Source organism: Nerophis lumbriciformis, linkage group LG20, assembly GCF_033978685.3.
Source record: "Nerophis lumbriciformis linkage group LG20, RoL_Nlum_v2.1, whole genome shotgun sequence".
Taxonomy (NCBI): domain Eukaryota; kingdom Metazoa; phylum Chordata; class Actinopteri; order Syngnathiformes; family Syngnathidae; genus Nerophis; species Nerophis lumbriciformis.
Window position 1 is genome coordinate 9,192,501 of NC_084567.2, and position 18,775 is coordinate 9,211,275.

Here is an 18,775-nt window from a genome sequence, read left to right on the forward strand (position 1 = left end):
GCACCAAAAAGGTCATATTATACATTTTTTCCTACATTTTAAAGACTTCTTTATGGTCTATATAACATGCAATGGTGGTTCTTTGGTCAAAATGTTGCATAGATTATGTTTTACTGCATACTTGCCAACCCTCCCGGATTTTCCGGGAGACTCCCGAAATTCAGCGCCTCTCCCGAAAACCTCCCGGGACAAATTTTCTCCCGAAAATCTCCCGAAATTCAGGCGGAGCTGGAAGCCACGCCCCCTCCAGCTCCATGCGGACCTGAGTGACGTCAGGCAACACCACGTAAATCGTTGGCCAACCAAAAAGTAACCCCAGTACGCTATAGCCAACATTCACCAGGAGATGGCAACAGACAAACATAGATCACTATTACATTCCTCCCCTTTTAGAAATGTATAGAAGTTCCTCAAAATAAATAAACAACCCAACCAAAAAATGCAGCAGCTCAATTAAAAAACTGTACTTAAGCCACATTCTTTTCTTTTTTTTTTTAGTACTGAAGTCTTAACCCTCATTTGTAAAAAAAATAACATGCTTATTATACAAACAGTATTTGTACACCTTTAACACAGATTTTTATACTGTCTTCAGAGATTCAGTTTTTTTGGTGGTACTCGAAACCTTTCTGGCTACCTGCGAAAGGGTGTTCAGCATGGTTGGAAAAATAGTGACAGAGAATAGAACAAGGATGGACAATTCAACCCTTAACTCAACAATGAGTAGATGAGTGTTATGTGTGTGTATATGTGTAAATAAATGAACACTGAAATTCAAGTATTTCTTTTATTTATATATATATATATATATATATATATATATATATATATATATATATATATATACTAAAATAAATATATATACAGCTAGAATTCACTGAAAGTCAAGTATTTCTTTTATATATATATATATATATATATATATATATATATATATATATATATATATATATATATATATGTATTAAATACTTGACTTGGTGAATTCTAGCTGTAAATATACTCCTCCCCTCTTAGCCCCGCCCACAACCACGCCCCCGCCCCACCCTGACCACGCCCCCACCCCCCACCTCCCGAAATCGAAGGTCTCAAGGTTGACAAGTATGTTTTACAGAGACCGATTTCAAGCCACTTTCTGAGACTTAGACAAACTTTATTGATCCACAAGGCAAATTGTTCCACACAGTAGCCCAGTTACAAAGGATGGAAAGGATAAAGATGGAAAGGATAATGCACACAAGGGCACAAAAAGAGGGCAAAAACAAAAAGGTATAAAGTAGACTAAAAATGTACCATATTAGCAATATAAAATATAACATGTAATATTTACATATTATATACACAGTATATAAAATATACTGATATTATTATATAATATATACAATATCCCAATTACCATGTACCAATTTATGTAACAGCTGCAGCAAAAAAAAAGAGCAACATAAAATAAAGAGTAGATCCAGCAGAATCTGACCATCTCTTCAGGTACACAGTTTTGTGGGCCGGTCTTATTTATGTGCCTCCACTTCAACAGCGTCTTCTCCCCATCATCTTTGTCGTACCAGTAGTTTTTAGCGCTTTCATAGCAAGTCTACTGACAGATATAAGTTACTGTACGCTACTTTTAATTACAATGGCAACAGCGGAGGATGAATGCCTCACAAGGAGAAGATAGAGAAAAAGAAGTAGCGCGCAAATTTTCGGGACTTACGCAGTTCCCAAATTCACATCAGCAGGTAAGAAAAGTTGTTTTTGTATAATATTGCAAAACAAAACGCCAGATAATGTCTCCTAACAGCTGTTATTTTTGGGGTCCTTTTACACACACCATAATAATACCCGTATGTTGAAGCACAGTACGTCTGTCTACGGTAGCCATCAAGCAGAGCGGCTTCGTAGCTTAACAAAGTCATACTAAAACATTTTGACTAATTTTTGAGCGCCGTGTGTAATGTTCTATGTTCTCAATGAAACATTTAAATATTTGGTGTTGCTTGCTTAACCCTCAGGGAATTCTTCAGTGTTATGAACGTTATAAGTCTGAGTAACCGAGAGGGTCTTATTAGAGTCTTAAAGTAAGTCTTTTTTTTTTTTTTTTTACTTTTAATGCTTAAATCTTAAGATCAATTTTAGATCTATTCGTTGATATAAAGTTTTCTATGAGTGGTTTTTTTTTGTATTTATTTTTTGTCAAAGGAAACACATTTTTGCCCTGGGAAAAACCCACACTATTCCCTATGCCCCCAAATTCAAACGACAAAAATTTGATGTGAAGTAATTGGAGCCTTGAGTAGGTCAATAATTCACAACAGCAATGATTTTGATTCATAATAATGGTTTGAGCATTGACCGTTTTCAATAAAAAACAACATTAGAAGACCTTTGGACCCTTGAGGGTCCCACTCATAAAAGTGTTAAAAGTAAGTCATACATTAATATTCTTTTTTTTTTTACTTTTAATGCTTAAATCTGTAGATCAACTTAATTTCTATCCATTAATATTACGTTTTTGTTATCTTTTTGTATGTTTTATATCCTTTTTGTCAAAGAAGACCCTATATTCTCAATGAAACATCAAAGTTTTGTTGTTGCTTGCTTACAGGTACTTGCTAGAGTCATTCATTAAACAGGCGTCAACCTGCAATCCACGCATATCTCTTACGTGTGACTGCCTTCAACCGGTCACATTCATCATTACACCATGTACCAACAAAAAATTGCTTCGAGGTCGGTAAGCACAACCAGAATTCATCCGTACATTAGGCGGGTTATAAAGTGCCCTGTCGATTTTTGAGAAAATAAAATGGATTTTAAATGCGCCTTATAGTCCAAAAAATACGGTATATACATATTCATACTGACTACTTTCAAGCTCACAAAATTGTAGATAGTATGTCCGCAAGGCTAACTACCTGCCATCTAGTGAATGTGATGATCTCCACTAAGGATGGAACCATAAACGGTATTATTGATAACAGCGGTAAAACTCCCAACTAAATTTAGACCATCGAAAAACCGTGATTGATTACTGCACTTTGGTGAACTCAGACTGTGGAGATGTGACGTTCATGAACGAATCAAAGCTTTTGAACCTCTCTTTTAAGTGAACGATGAGAATGGATTCGCAGTTGCGAGCCATTCGTTTGGGAGACATTTTTAATGCACATGCAGATCAGCGTCACCCAACTGACAACTGAACAGGAAAATTAATCAAAAGACATTAAGCAGCATTTAATTATTATTTTTTTGTATATTCTCCTTCGTAGTTCATTGTTAGCCCATGGTGTTATTAACACCTTAAGGACATTTTTTTAATTTTTTTTTTTATCGTGCTCGGTTTGTGTTGTGTTGCGCTTGCTTGTTTCTCTTGTGTTATCTTTTAACCTGCCCATTGGACAGCACTTTGGCTACCCCTGTGGTCAATTTTAAATGTGCTTTATAAATAAAGTTGATTTTATTTGATTTGATTTTTACAATAAAAACAAAACAAAATGTAATTATAACATTACAGTATTTCAGAATAAATCCAACCCATAGAGTAATTTGTTTAAATTTAATTTAAAAAAAAAACTATAATAACAACCATTTCAAAGAGCCATAAATCCCATCTCTAACAAACCAACTACAGTCAGCTTGTTAGTTTGAATGCTAACATGACAACAAGAGACATTAACATATTTTCCCCATTAAGAAACAACATACCCCAATCTAAACTTATATAAACACATCACTGTCTGCGAAAGTAAGATATTCAAACATTGCACATTGAACCTACAAACTGTGGCTTCTTAGGAGGGATTAATGTATCTATACTTCAAGGAATACGAGACAGAGGTGTTCATACGGTGCGTTCAAGGACCCTTGAACAAAGTAGGATGCCACAACGTCCACCAGAAATAATAAATAATCAAATATTTTTTTTGTTTTGCACTTAAAGTGCCACAGTAAAAAACAATATTTAAGACAATAAAAGCTTAATCATCAAAAACAGATAAAATACTAAGATTAAACATGATAATAGACACAAAACATGCAAAATAGGGGGTTTCTAACAGTGTGGCTCTTTGTTTTAGTCATTAAAAAAATTATGAATTAAAATGTCATATTGTTACATCCCTAATTCCACTAAGGTTACAACGATGTCAAAAAACAGACAAAATCTGCTGTAGACAAATTAATTTGTTGACGATAACTGGTGACGTCATCACCATTTAGGCATCGATACAGGAGCATTTAAAGCAGAGGCGTGTTGATCATCTAAAGAATGGAATCTCTTCTCGTAAAAGAGTTCTCTTTTACGTGACAGATTCCTGGGATAAATGGAGAATCATGTGCCTCTCAGTCCTTTCCATCGAGGACGTGGAAGACATCTACCTATTTGGAACCGTGATCGCGGGGCACCTGCTGATTGGGCTGGGCATTGCTCTGGTGTATCGTCAAATTCGTAAGACGATGGCAGCCACTCAAGGGGCCCAAAGGCTGTTCGTCGCAATGGAAGGTTTGGGCCGGGCTGTGGCGTCACAGACTGGGGCGATTTCTGAACTGAATCGCAAAATGGATCACGTCATGGAAAAGCTGGTAAGGGAAAAATTGGATATGAGGGCCAGCATGGACGAATAGAACAGACAAGCCATTGTAATGTCTGCTCGCGGAAAAACAAAATCCTAATCTACGATTTGACTCCCTCGAATGACCTTGACGCTCCAACAACAGGAGCAGGTTGTTCTGTAAAAATCCCAGAGGACACCTCAATGATGGACGCTTTTGACCTCCCTTCCTCCTCAACGACACCTGGAGTCGAACTTTTGCTTGCATGCAGAACGGCCCCAGGCCTATTAACATGAACACTACATCAACACACCCAAGACAATGAGCATATACACACCCACACACACACCCGTCCCCCACCCCATGCCTTCACCACCGCTTGATTCCCCTTTGGGGTGATGGACAGCTGGCAGCGCTTCATAGCAGCAGTCAACCTCCAGGGTCCCAACCCCCCTTCTGTTGCGAGTTGTCGTGATTAAATCTAACATGTTTATGTGTGCATGGCATGGAGGTTTTTTCCCACTCCAGACTAGGCCCCCTTAGGAGCCCAGTCTAGATTGTATTTTTTTTACTCATCTTCTTCCCCATCGTTTGACCTTTTTCCTACCTTTTACGGGGCGCCTCGTGGCGACCCATCAGCGTTCCTGTTCTGTAACCCTGTACACTGTTTGTTTGTCTAATCTTGAACGGGTTTGTGCTGAAAACATAGTTTCGATGTACTTGTTGCAATGACAATAAAGACCTGTCCTATCCTATCCTCTTCTCGTAAAAGAGTTCTCTTTTTATACCGATGTGCAGCTTCCTAAACACATCATCAATTATTAAGGAAGCTAATAGCTTTGATGTTCATCCACAACGTTGTGTTATGGGGACAAATGTGTGTAATATCAAACATCTCATTGATAAGGAATGTACTTTTACAGTATGCCAAAGGGCCACACCCTTGGACTACAGGTAGCATCATGTGAGTCGTTCTGTTGTCATCTTACCGCATGACACGGACACGTCCAAAACGTCCACTTGAGCCCACTGGCTGAACTCAAAGGAGTCGCCGCAGTTGACCCTGCAGACGTAAAAGCCGGAATCCTTCACGTCGACCGGAGCGATCACCAAGTCGGGGGCGTAGCCGTTTGGCACCTAAAAACAAAAGCAATGTATTGATATCTGAACGCACTCCCAGTATCTGCCACGTGGCCCACATTCTCAAGGGAGGGGATCATGCTTTCATGCACGATTTGCTTCACAGTATCACATGGTGAGACTAATCTTTTCCCCAATTAACCGCAACTCACCCGTGGCTGGCAGCACTCATGCAGCCTTGCGACGATGAAGATACCGCCACCATGCTTAACAATCAGTGGCCTAGTGGTTAGAGTGTCCGCCCTGAGATCAGTAGGTTGTGAGTTCAAACCGAGGCCTAGTCATACCAAAGACTATAAAAAATGGGACCCATTACCTCCCTGCTTGGCACTCAGCATTAAGGTTTGAAATTGGGGGTTAAATCACCAAAAATGATTCCCTTCACCTCAAAGGGGGTGATCAAGGTTGATGGGTCAAATGCAGAGAATAATTTCGCCACACCTAGTGTGTGTGTGTGTGAGACTATCATTGGTACTTTACCTTTAACTTAAAGGGGAACATTATCACAATTTCAGAATGGTTAAAACCATTAAAAATCAGTTCCCAGTGGCTTACTTTATTTTTCAAAGTTTTTTTTTCAAAATTTTACCCATCACGCAAAGCCCTAAAAAAAGCTTCAAAGTGCGTGATTTTAACCATCGTTATATACACCCGTCCATTTTCCTGTGACGTCACATAGTGATGCCAACACAAACAAACATGGCGCATAGAACAGCAAGCTATAGCGACATTAGCTCGGATTCAGACTCGGATTTCAGCGGCTTAAGCGATTCAACAGATTACGCATGTATTGAAACGGATGGTTGTAGTGTGGAGGCAGGTAGCGAAAACGAAATTGAAGAAGAAACTGAAGCTATTGAGCCATATCGGTTTGAACCGTATGCAAGCGAAACCGACGGAAACGACACGACAGCCAGCGACACGGGAGAAAGCGAGGACGAATTCGGCGATCGCCTTCTAACCAACGATTGGTATGTGTTTGTTTGGCATTAAAGGAAACTAACAACTATGAACTAGGTTTAAAGCATATGAAATACATTTGGCAACAACATGCACTTTGAGAGTGCAGACAGCCCAATTTTCATCAATTAATATATTCTGTAGACATACCCTCATCCGCGCTCTTTTCCTGAAAGCTGATCTGTCCAGTTTTGGAGTTGATGTCAGCAGGCCAGGGAAGCTAGGGTCGATATTCTTCTCTTGATCATCTTCGGTGGCATAAGGGACGGTGTGAGCCAAGACATCCAGGGGGTTTAGCTCGCTCGTCTGCGGGAACAAACTGCCGCCATTGCTTGCCGTGCTACCGAGGTCCTTTGTCCCTGAATTGCTCACACACTCCGGCAGATTCAATGGGGGTCTGGCGGCAGATTTCTTTGACTTTATCGTTGGAAATGCATCTGCTTTGAGTGTCGCAGGATATCCACAAATTCTTGCCATCTCTGTCGTAGCATAGCTTTCGTCGGTAAAGTGTGCGGAACAAACGTCCAATTTCTTGCCACTTTCGCATCTTTGGGCCACTGGTGCAACTTGAATCCGTCCCTGTTCGTGTTGTTACACCCTCCGGCAACACACCGACGAGGCATGATGTCTCCAAGGTACGGAAAACAGTCGAAAAAACGGAAAATAACAGAGCTGATTTGACTCGGTGTTTGAGAAAATGGCGGATTGCTTCCCGATGTGACGTCATCGCTCCGAGAGCGAATAATAGAAAGGCGTTTAAATCGCCAAAATTCACCCATTTAAAGTTCGAAAATCGGTTAAAAAAATACATGGTCTTTTTTCTGCAACATCAAGGTATATATTGACGCTTACATAGGTCTGGTGATAATGTTCCCCTTTAATAGACAAGCTCCTTGGAGTGATGCTGGACTGCACTCTATCCTGGTCAAAACATATCAGTGATACAGTTACAAAGATGGGAAGGGCTGTTGGTATTTCCAGGAAATGTGCTGCTTTTGTTGATCCACCTCTTCTTTGTCAGATTGTTAAGAGTTTAGTCTTGTGTCATCCGGAATATTGTTTTACAGTCTGGGCGTCTGCTGCAAGTGGTGAGATCAGTAAGCTCCAGGTTGTCCAGGATAGGGCAGCAAGGCTGGTTCTGGGTTGTTCACTAAGAAGCAATGTTAACCAAATGCATGCTTCTCTTTCCTGGCTAACAGTGCAGAACAGGTTGTCAGCTAACCGGTAGTTACTGCTTTTCTCATGGCCCAAATAGTTTACAGTAGCACTATGCATAATCATAATACCAGGGCGTCTAGAGAGGGGCATTTTGTACTCCCTCGTCCCAGGAAGTATGCTTTGTGGAAATCTTTTATTTGTAGATCTGTATCGCTCTGGAATAACCTGCCTCGAATTCCCACCGGCATTGAAAGTAAACAGGTTTTTAAAAGGAAAGTAATATTTTATCTGAGTCTTTAAATTAGTGTGCTTGTTGATGATTTTTGTTTGGTTTTGTATTGAGTAGTTATATTTATATGGTAATTATTATTCTGTGACTGTAAATTGTTTGCTTGTTTTCTTATTGATGCTTTTATTTTTTTCTCTATTGTGTAGTTATAAATATATATGCTTTTACTTGTAATTGTATTGAGTTTGTGGACTCCAGGAAGACTAGTGGGTTGTTGTGGTAACCAGCTAATGGGGATCCTTAATAAAAATCAAATCAAATCTCACTACTCACATTAATGGCTGTGTGTAGAGCATACTTGCCAACCTTAAGACCCCCGATTTCGGGAGGTGGGGGGCGTGGTCGGGGGTGGGGGGCGTCGTTGGGGGCGTGGTTAAGAGGGGAGGAGTATATTTACAGCTAGAATTCACCAACTGGAGTATTTCATATATATATACACATATATATGTATGAAATACTTGACTTTCAGTGAATTCTAGCTATATATATATATATATATATATATATATATTTATTTTATACTTGAATTTCAGTGTTCATTTATTTACACATATACACACACATAACACTCATCTACTCATTGTTGTACTTGAAAGTACAATGCAATACAATTCCGGGGCAATGGCACCTATCAAATACACAGTAATGAAAACACAGTTGTTCTACTAACTGTACTGTGTGTTATGAGAGTAGAGTATGTATGTGTGTGGCCCTTTAATAGGTGACAGCATGTGAGGTGAGTGACGTCAGTGAGTGTGTGGGCGAGAGAAGAGAGGGAGCGGTAGCGTGAGTGCGGGGAGGGACTAGTTGGTTTTGTGTTGGATTGGCTGTGTGCAAGCAATCAATAAAGCAAGATTTGCAACTAATCGCTGGACTCATCAATCACCCTAAAGTCGTCCGCTGTGGAGACCCACTGCCAGGTAAGGTGAAGGGTGTTGCCCCGAGCATACATCGGCCCTGGAGAAGTGTCTCCTCTGCGCTCTTCGACTACGGTCTCGTTTTTCTGCCTTGTCTCCTTGTGTGCGCACACTGGACTCAGGTCCGCATGGAGCTGGAGGGGGCGTGGCCTCCAGCTCCGGCTGAATTCCGGGACAAAATTTCTTCCGGGAGGTTTTCGGAGGAGGCGCTGAATTTCGGGAGTCTCCCGGAAAATCCGGGAGGGTTGGCAAGTATGGTGTAGAGTCAATTTCAGTGGCTAGTAAATCTATACAGACATATAATTTGTCTAAGTCTAAGATGCACACTGATTACTCTAAAGTACAGTACAGGCCACAGTGGTAAAACCTTTTTGCAATGTATTGCTGCCATTAAATTGTAAGTTAATGATTATTTGCAAAAAAAAAATTGGTTTCTCAGTTCGAACATTAAAAATATCTTGTCTTTGCAGTCTATTCAATTGAATATAGGTTGAAAGGGATTTGCAAATTATTGTATTCTGTTTTTATTTACCATTTACACAATGTGCCAACTTTCCCAGTTTTGGGTTTTGTATAACATCCCCACTGGTGTAGCTGTAAGATTTATTGTTTATTGAATGGATCCCCATTAGCTGACGCCAAGGCGACTGCTAGTCTTCCTGGGGTCCATATAGGAGCATACAAAATAAAAATACAAAGAATACATGCATTACCAAACATTATACAAAGGAAAAATACAACATAAGATAAAAAAGCTAGTTAAACCCAGTATTAAAAAGTCACGTCATGTGGGCAGCTGCAATAGGTGTATCTTCAAAGCTGTCTTGAATGACAATTTACTTTGTGAGAGATTAATGTAAGATGACAACCCATTCCAAAATGATATACATCTTTACATGACTGTATGTTTGAGGCAGTGACGTGCAGTCACTAGAGGCAGGTGAGGCGGGCCTCACCTGCCATCATGGAAAGAAAAAAAATTTAAAAAGAAAAAAAATTTATTAAATTGTTATATGTACCGGTATCCAGTGATTATACTATATAGTTATTTTCCATTTAACTTCACCAGTTTTAGATTATGTTTATTCAAAATCGCTGAATTTTCACATTTGCCGTTCAAATACTGAGAAGAGACGGTGCGGTGATCAGTAGCCAGTTGAGGCACGTCACTCAGTGCCTCAACATGGATTCCGGACTTGGCTAACAGCTGGCCTGCTGTGCAGTGAGACTGTATTGCTATATGAATTATATTATACATTTCCATAGTTTAGTTAGCTGAGGTATATAATGTACAGTGTATTTTGTCAACAACTGTATGTGTGACGTATTTCTTGTGCTGAGCGATCATAAAACGGCTGCAAAAGACGCACTGGCTGAGGCTCCAGTAATCCCGCCTCCTGCACCCCCGCCGTAGAATTGCTATATCAACTAAAGCCCACACTTAAACTTTCCACGTGCAAGATTGAATCTATTTAAAAAAGTTATTTCATAAGAAGCCAAAAAGTGCAAAAACAATAATGTTCATGTTGGAGGAGTTGTGAATGACAGCAGGGCCACAACATTAGGTACACCTGCAGACTGCAGGTGTATCTAATTCACAACTCCTCCAACACGAACATTATTGTTTTTGCACTTTTTGGCTTCTTATTAAATAACTTTTGTAACCTACTTTCATGGGCTTTTCTCTTTGTGATGTTAAGTTCCTGTTATGCGCTGTTATACAGTATATGCCTTGAGCTCTTATTTTGAAGGCGCTAAGAGCGGAAGTGTTGACACGGAGTGGAGCGGAGGTTTTTGAAAGAATGTAAATAAAGTGGTCCTCGTGTAAACTGGAGCCTCCGTGTTTGTTATTTTGTAGTGTCATACAGTATAGGCGACATTTATAAACCCTCGGTTACACTTTTTTAAATAGATTCAATCTTGCACGTGGAAAGTTTAAGTGAGGGCTTTAGTTGTGGACTTCATTTATAAGTAAAGGTAAGACCATAATAAAGTTTTTTTTATTAAATGTGATTTTTTGTGTGCTACAGTTTGTATGTGTAAAGTTAAAGTTAAGTTAAAGTACCAATGATTGTCACACACACACTAGGTGTAATGAAATTTGTCGTCTGCATTTGACCCATCCCCTTGTTCACCCTCTGGGAGGTGAGGGGAGCAGTGGGCAGCAGCGGCACCGCGCCCGGGAATCATTTTTGGTGATTTAACCCCCAATTCCAACCCTTGATGCGGAGTGCCAAGCAGGGAAGAATGCTGGTATGAGCTTTTAAACATAACCCGTTAACTGCTGCCAATCAAATGGTGAATAAGATTCTCTTTAGGGTTCATATGTTTGTAAATCTGACTGTGATGAAGTCAGTGCCTCACCAGCCATCAACCTCACCGCACGTCACTGGTTTGAAAAGATTGGTCCTGGGAGCAGGAAGTACCAAATAGCCATTGCTGGCATTCCTAGTGTCATGAATATGTGTGTTAGTTGGTCTTAAAAACTGTTTGTAAAAGTAATCTGGAGATTGATCTAACATGATAGTTCTAAAGAACATAAGGAGACTACAATGCATCTTTTGTTCAACAGACAACCAGGACAGGCGTGAATGGCATAAATGAAAGGTTGTATTGTGGGTTGCTCACCTCTTCTTTGGACTTGAACCACTGGTACTGCACTGGCGACTGGCCCACGGCGTGGCAGCAGAGACGCAGGTTGTGACCGCACACAAGCGCCACCGACTGCGGCTGGATGAGCACCTGCAAGGCTGAACATCCCGGAAACGTCAGCCCAGACATGCGCATAATGATATCCACCCACTGTCGCTCTCTACCTGGTGCTTTGAGGCACTGGAGGGCCTCGTCATTGCCCAGCGACTGGAGGTAGTCCAGCAGGTGACCCCGGGTGCAGCCTCGCTCTCCCATCAGCCTCAGCAGCGTGCGGCTCGGGCTGCCGTCGGGATGCAGGACCTTGAGCGAGCACATTTCCAAGTCGTCCTGGCTGGAAGGGGGGGCACATGAGGCGGAAGACATTTGAAAGTGAATGAGTCATTGGCTGACAGGGGAGCAAACAAACGCCCAGCGACAAAAACACACGAGAAGCACAAAATAAATTAAACAGGAATAAGGCTGGAACTGCAGAAATGCTGCAGCATCAAAAACAAATGCAAAAGAAAAAGACTGCAAATCCCGAAATTGACTGAATGAAGGTATCCAGGCTAACTGGGCGCCAAACCTGATGGATGTCTTTCTTTACAGACAGGAAAGTTAATTATACATTTATCCAAATGTCTTCAAAGGTTTTTTGGAGCAACTGATTTTAAATGCAGTTGTTTTGGGGGTTAGTGTGTGTGCGGTTTACTATTTGCAATATTTTTATTTTGCTTTTGTTTTGGATCCTGCCGCATTTTCTAATTTTCAGTATTTCTTCCTTGCATGTGTTTTATACTGTTTTTTTTTTAAATATATAATTTGCTTGTTTGTAGCAAAACTCTTGTTGTAGGGCAGGCCTGGGCAATTATTTTGACTCGAGGGGCCAAACTTAGAGGAAAAAATGTGTCTGGTGGCCAGTTTATTTATTTTTAGGAACATTAGTACAAAACCTCACAATAAAGTCTGATTGAATGCTAAAAACGTTATGACAGACCGCCTTAAAAAACTAAATAAATTTTTTTTTTTTTTACTGAATGAGACACCTAGAATGTACATGAACATAAAGAATGTGGGATTTACAATATTAAAGGGGAACATTATCACAATTTCAGAATGGTTAAAACCATTAAAAATCAGTTCCCAGTGGCTTATTACATTTTTCTAAGTTTTTTTCAAAATTTTACCCATCACGCAATATCCCTAAAAAAAGCTTCAAAGTGCCTGATTTTCACCATCGTTATATACACACCCGTCCATTTTCCTGTGACGTCACATAGTGAAGCCAACACAAACAAACATGGCGGAAAGAACAGCAAGCTATAGCGACATTAGCTCGGATTCAGACTCGGATTTCAGCGGCTTAAACGATTCAACAGATTACGCATGTATTGAAACGGATGGTTGTAGTGTGGAGGCAGGTAGCGAAAACGAAATTGAAGAAGAAACTGAAGCTATTGAGCCATATCGGTTTGAACCGTATGCAAGCGAAACCGACAAATGACACGACAGCCAGCGACACGGGAGAAAGCGAGGACGAATTCGGCGATCGCCTTCTAACCAACGATTGGTATGTGTTTGTTTGGCATTAAAGGAAACTAACAACTATGAACTAGGTTTACAGCATATGAAATACATTTGGCAACAACATGCACTTTGAGAGTGCAGACAGCCCAATTTTCATCAATTAATATATTCTGTAGACATACCCTCATCCGCGCTCTTTTCCTGAAAGCTGAGCTGTCCAGTTTTGGAGTTGATGTCAGCAGGCCAGGGAAGCTAGGGTCGATAGGGGGTTTAGCTCGCTCGTCTGCGGGAACAAACTGCCGCCATTGCTTGCCGTGCTACCGAGGTCCTTTGTCCCTGAATTGCTCACACACTCCGGCAGATTCAATGGGGGTCTGGCGGCAGATTTCTTTGACTTTATCGTTGGAAATGCATCTGCTTTGAGTGTCGCAGGATATCCACACATTCTTGCCATCTCTGTCGTAGCATAGCTTTCGTCGGTAAAGTGTGCGGAACAAACGTCCAATTTCTTGCCACTTTCACATCTTTGGGCCACTGGTGCAACTTGAATCCATCCCTGTTCGTGTTGTTACACCCTCCGACAACACACCGACGAGACATGATGTCTCCAAGGTACGGAAAACAGTCGAAAAAACGGAAAATAACAGAGCTGATTTGACTCGGTGTTTGTAATGTGTTTGAGAAAATGGCGGATTGCTTCCCGATGTGACGTCACATTGTGACGTCATCGCTCCGAGAGCGAATAATAGAAAGGCGTTTAATTCGCCAAAATTCACCCATTTAGAGTTCGGAAATCGGTTAAAAAAATACATGGTCTTTTTTCTGCAACATCAAGGTATATATTGACGCTTACATAGGTCTGGTGATAATATTCCCCTTTAAGGTGGTGATGAGGAGCCGGTGAGCAGCCTAAACTGACAGTTGACAGGTAGACAACAAAGATGGTGTTCAGCGTTTTCCTGCTCAAATGAGCGGACTGTTGAAAATAGGAATCGGGGGATTACTTTTCACAAGTAAGATTTAACATTAACGTACTATTGGTTGTATTTTGTGAAAACAATATTCCCACAGAGTTGAGAAGGAGCAAATATCTTCAATAGTACTGCAATCGTAGCCGCTAGCAAGCAAGAGTATGACCATAATAGAATTGCTTGTCATTGAAATTAATTCAATTTAAAAATGTCATACTTCAATAACATAAAGTTTAAATAAATGATTGTGACACCTAAAACAAACTTCACCAGCCGCCACTGGTGAATTTCAAAAATAAATTTAATTTAGGTATTAGTAAAAAAAATAGTATTTTGCCTAAATTTGTGAATTTAGCAAAATACTTTGCCTAAATTGCATTCTCAATTTAGGCAAAGTATAAGACAATACTTTCTTAACAGTATAATTGTAACCAGGAATAAGTCTTTACCATGAATTGATTAACGTGGACCCCGACTTAAACAAGTTGAAAAACGTATTCGGGTGTTACCATTTAGTGGTCAATTGTACGGAATATGTACTGTACTGTGCAATCTACTAATAAAAGTTTCAATCAATCAATCAATTCAAGTAACAATATTCAAATACTAACATTGTTGGGTAAGACAGAATTTGGTTTTATTCTGAATCCAGTGAAACAGATTGGTGGTTTTAGCTGATATAAAGACTTTCAGGTGTTTATACAGTACCGGTATATGTTTAAGTATTTGGCAGACGCTTTTATCAAAAGCAACATACATAAAATACATACAAAAACAATCACTGTAAACATTATCATTTAAGGGAAGAATATAATACGAAATATTAATACAAAGTGTCAAGACAGAATAAACTCAATACAGTCTATAGGTCCCTAAGATATATAGATATCTACTGTATTCATACATTGTTTGTGTAGGATATACGCATGTATATATAACCTAATCATATTGTTTCTTGAATTTAAAAATAGCTGACCGTTTTTTCCCCCTTCTCTGGGATTATATTCCCAGTTTTGATCTCGGACTTCTGGTCACTTATAGCATATAAGAAAACTTAAAACCAGACTCACCAACATCAGCATCAAGGAGGGTGACTCCCTCATTACAGACAAAATGGAGGTAGCAAGCAGACTGAACACCTTTTTCACCAGCATAGCCGCAACACTTGTCAACAAGCTGTCCCACCACTCTGGTCGCTTTGGTGTAGAACACATTAAAGCCTTCTACAGAAAGCTAGGAGTATCCAACAATGATTTCAAATTAGAAATGGTCACAGCTGAAGAGGTGCTTAAAAAATTGAGCGCGCTCCACCCAAACAAGGCCACCGGCCTTGACAATATCCCCTCCAGATTCCTCAGGGACTCTGCCTCCATCATTGCCCCAATCATCACGCACATAATAAACCTCTCAATTTCACAAGGCCAAGTACCAAAAGATTTTAAGATAGCAAGAGTAACTCCCCTCTTTAAAAAAGGAAGCAAATTGGAACCTGGCAACTACCGACCTGTTTCTATTCTCAGTTCCATTTCGAAAGTAATGGAAAAAATAGTTTATGAACAGGTCAATGGTTACCTTGCCACCAATAAACTCATGTACAAATTCCAATCCGGCTTCAGAACTAACCACTCCACTGACACATGCCTTCTCTATCTGACCGACCACATCAAACATGAGGTGGACGCGGGCAAATACTGCGGCATGGTCATGCTGGACCTTCAGAAGGCCTTTGACACCATTGACCACACTATACTGTTGGATAAGCTCAGAGCAATCGGATTTGACAAAACCTCATCGAGCTAGATGCAATCTTACTTGGTGGGGAGGGAACAGGTGGTAGAGGTGAACGGCACCGTGTCCCCCCGACCCCCTCTCAGTGAGCTGTGGAGTCCCGCAAGGCACTATATTGGGGCCTTTCCTGTTCCTAGTATACATAAACGACTTGTCATCTGCATGCGACTGTGAATTGTTTTTGTTTGCGGATCACTCGGCCCTGCTGGTATCAGACAAGGACAAGTCACAGGTGGAGAAACTCCTCAGTGCTGAACTCTGTAGAACTTGCACCTGGCTCGCTGACAACAAGCTATCCATACACTTGGGTAAAACAGAATCCATCCTGTTTGGGTCCCACATCAACCTAAAGAAAGTCAATGACTTCACTATAAAAGTGGGTGACATTGTTATCACCAGGAAAGATGAGGTCACCTACCTAAGTTCCATTCTAGAGGCTAATCTTTCCTGTGATAAAATGGCAACCAAGGTAATCAAAAAGGTCAACCAACGAGCGAGATTTCTCCATAGAATCTCCTCTCTGGTCAACAAAAGCACCATGAGGATTCTGGCGGGAACTCTCGTTCAACCCTTTTTCGATTACGCATGCACCTCCTGGTACCCTAGCACCTCCAAAACCCTCAAATCTAGACTCCAAACATCCCAGAACAAGCTAGTCAGATTACTTCTAGACCTCCACCCCAGATCACACCTCACTCCTACCCACTTCCCCAAAGTGGGCTGGCTCAGGGTGGAGGACAGAGTAAAACAACTTGCACTGAGCCTCGTCTATAAAATCCGCTACACCTCCCTGATACCGAAGTACATGTCAAACTACTTCCTTAATGACCGCCATAACCACAACACCAGGGGGAGCTCCACTAACCACGTTAAACCCAGATTCCGATCTAACAAAGGTCTTAACTCATTCTCTTTCTAATGCCACATCAATGTGGAATGTGCTCCCAACAGGTATAAAAGAAAGGGCATCTCTATCCTCCTTCAAAACCGCAATAAAAGTACACTTCCAGGCAACATCAACCCTAAACTAACACCCTCCCCGGATTGTTAATAATCAAATGTAAACAATCAAATGCAGATATTTTTCTTATGCCTTTTGATCTCTCTCTCTCTCTCTATCTATGTCCACTACTTGCTGTACATATCCTACCAAGTCAGACCTACACTGTTTCAATATCCATTTCTCTGTTCTCAATTGTTGATGACTGATGATGACAACCAAACCTAACCCCCCCCCCTCCCCCTCCACACCCCAAATTGTAAATAATGTAAATAATTCAATGTATACACCCTGATGATTATCTTGTGTGATGACTGTAGTATGATGATAGTATATATGATGGTATATATCTGTATCATGAATCAATTTAAGTGGACCTCGACTTAAACAAGTTGAAAAACTTATTCGGGTGTTACCATTTAGTGGTCAATTGTACGGAATATGTACTTCACTGTGCAACCTACGATATAAAAGTCTCAATCAAATCAATCAATCAATCAATCTGACAGTTCATTGCTCCTGCCAAATGAATTGCACTAAGTGAAGCGGATCACCACTCCAAGATGGCGGCCCCGCGTCTCGTCAGCGCCAGTATGCAGTAGCGCTCGATGCTGCGTACCCTTATAAGATGTCCTATGATTGTATCGATACAGTCCGGCACTTTAGTTCCGACCTGTTGTTTCCGTATACCCGAATAGGGAAGGGACACGGGTTAAAAAGAAAAAAGCGGCGCGCCAGACGTGTTGCTGTGTTTGGAGCTTGAATAAATAAATAATAAATAAAATAATTTGGAATAAAATGTGCCGTCAAGCCTGTGCTGCGGTTTAAGTGCTTTTAGTAGAGAAGACAAGACTATCTTGTCAACTCAACTGTAAGCGCCTTCCACCCGCCTCCCACACTAATGGCAGACAATATAATAGAGTTACATAAATAAGTCAATAATACTACTCTGACAATATCAATCAAAATTAAGCTTTATTGTAAAACAATACACGTAATGTTGTGGATATAATCACGCGGGGCGTCACATTATAACACCGTCTCAGTGTCCGGAAACAACAGTTATGTTTACCTGACTTTGAAGCGTCTGTCGCCGCCGACAATCTCCCCGAGTCTTCGCCATCCCTTCGTGTCGGCTCCGTCCAACACCTCGCACAGTTTCTTCTCGACCTGCTCCTTCAGCGAGCTCAGCCCGGCGGAGCGCTCCAGAGACTCCGACATGACGGGAGGGCAAAACAAAGCTCGCTCATGGACGCGTCCGGTGAGTTTTTTTTTTTTAACGGCCAAAAAAAGTTTGTTATAAAAGAACCCCAACGAGTTTATTTCCGGCCGGGAAGAAGTTGTCCGACAGTGACGGAGCCACGCCCACCCCTCTCGTATTAGTCTGCGGCTGCGCACGGAGGGAGGTTAAGAGTAGGGCAATACTGATGATTTTAGTGTAGATTTGATATCAAGACAATGCAGGACACTCTGATATACTTTTAACTTGAAATGTTGCATTCAATTTGTTAATCATGATTGTAATCAGAGTAAATAAATTACATGAAATGTTAAAAATTCAAATAAACGAATTATGCATTATTTTTTTAGCAATTATACGCACTTGTTTTGAAAAATAACGTCAATAATGCAAACATAATTACTATATATTCAGTTGTTTTTGTATTTTTTTTATTCTATATTTAAATACAACAATGTAACAATATAAAACAGATATTTGTGGAAAAGAACGCTAATTTAAAAATATCAAGCATTATTTTTTTTTTAGCAATATTACACACTCGTATTGGTCTGCGGCTGCGCACGAGCGAGGTTAAGGGTTGAGCGATACTGCTGATTTGTGCGT

The 18,775-nt window shown here is 40.6% G+C and overlaps 1 protein-coding gene across 2 annotated transcripts in view; it reads right to left on the reverse strand.

Moving 5' to 3' along the window:
- malt1 (MALT paracaspase 1) overlaps positions 1–18,268 on the reverse strand; it is a 34,298-nt gene extending 16,030 nt beyond the window's left edge. For both annotated transcript variants that reach the window (XM_061980387.1, XM_061980386.1), the window contains exons 1-4: positions 18,002–18,268; positions 11,829–11,995; positions 11,641–11,762; positions 5,538–5,685 (exon numbers count right to left, since the gene is read on the reverse strand). In XM_061980387.1, the coding sequence (XP_061836371.1) occupies positions 5,538–5,685; positions 11,641–11,762; positions 11,829–11,995; positions 18,002–18,150 (586 nt within the window). In that variant the 5' untranslated portion in view covers positions 18,151–18,268. The remainder of the gene's footprint in view (positions 1–5,537; positions 5,686–11,640; positions 11,763–11,828; positions 11,996–18,001) is intronic.
- Between the last annotated feature and the right edge of the window lie 507 nt (positions 18,269–18,775).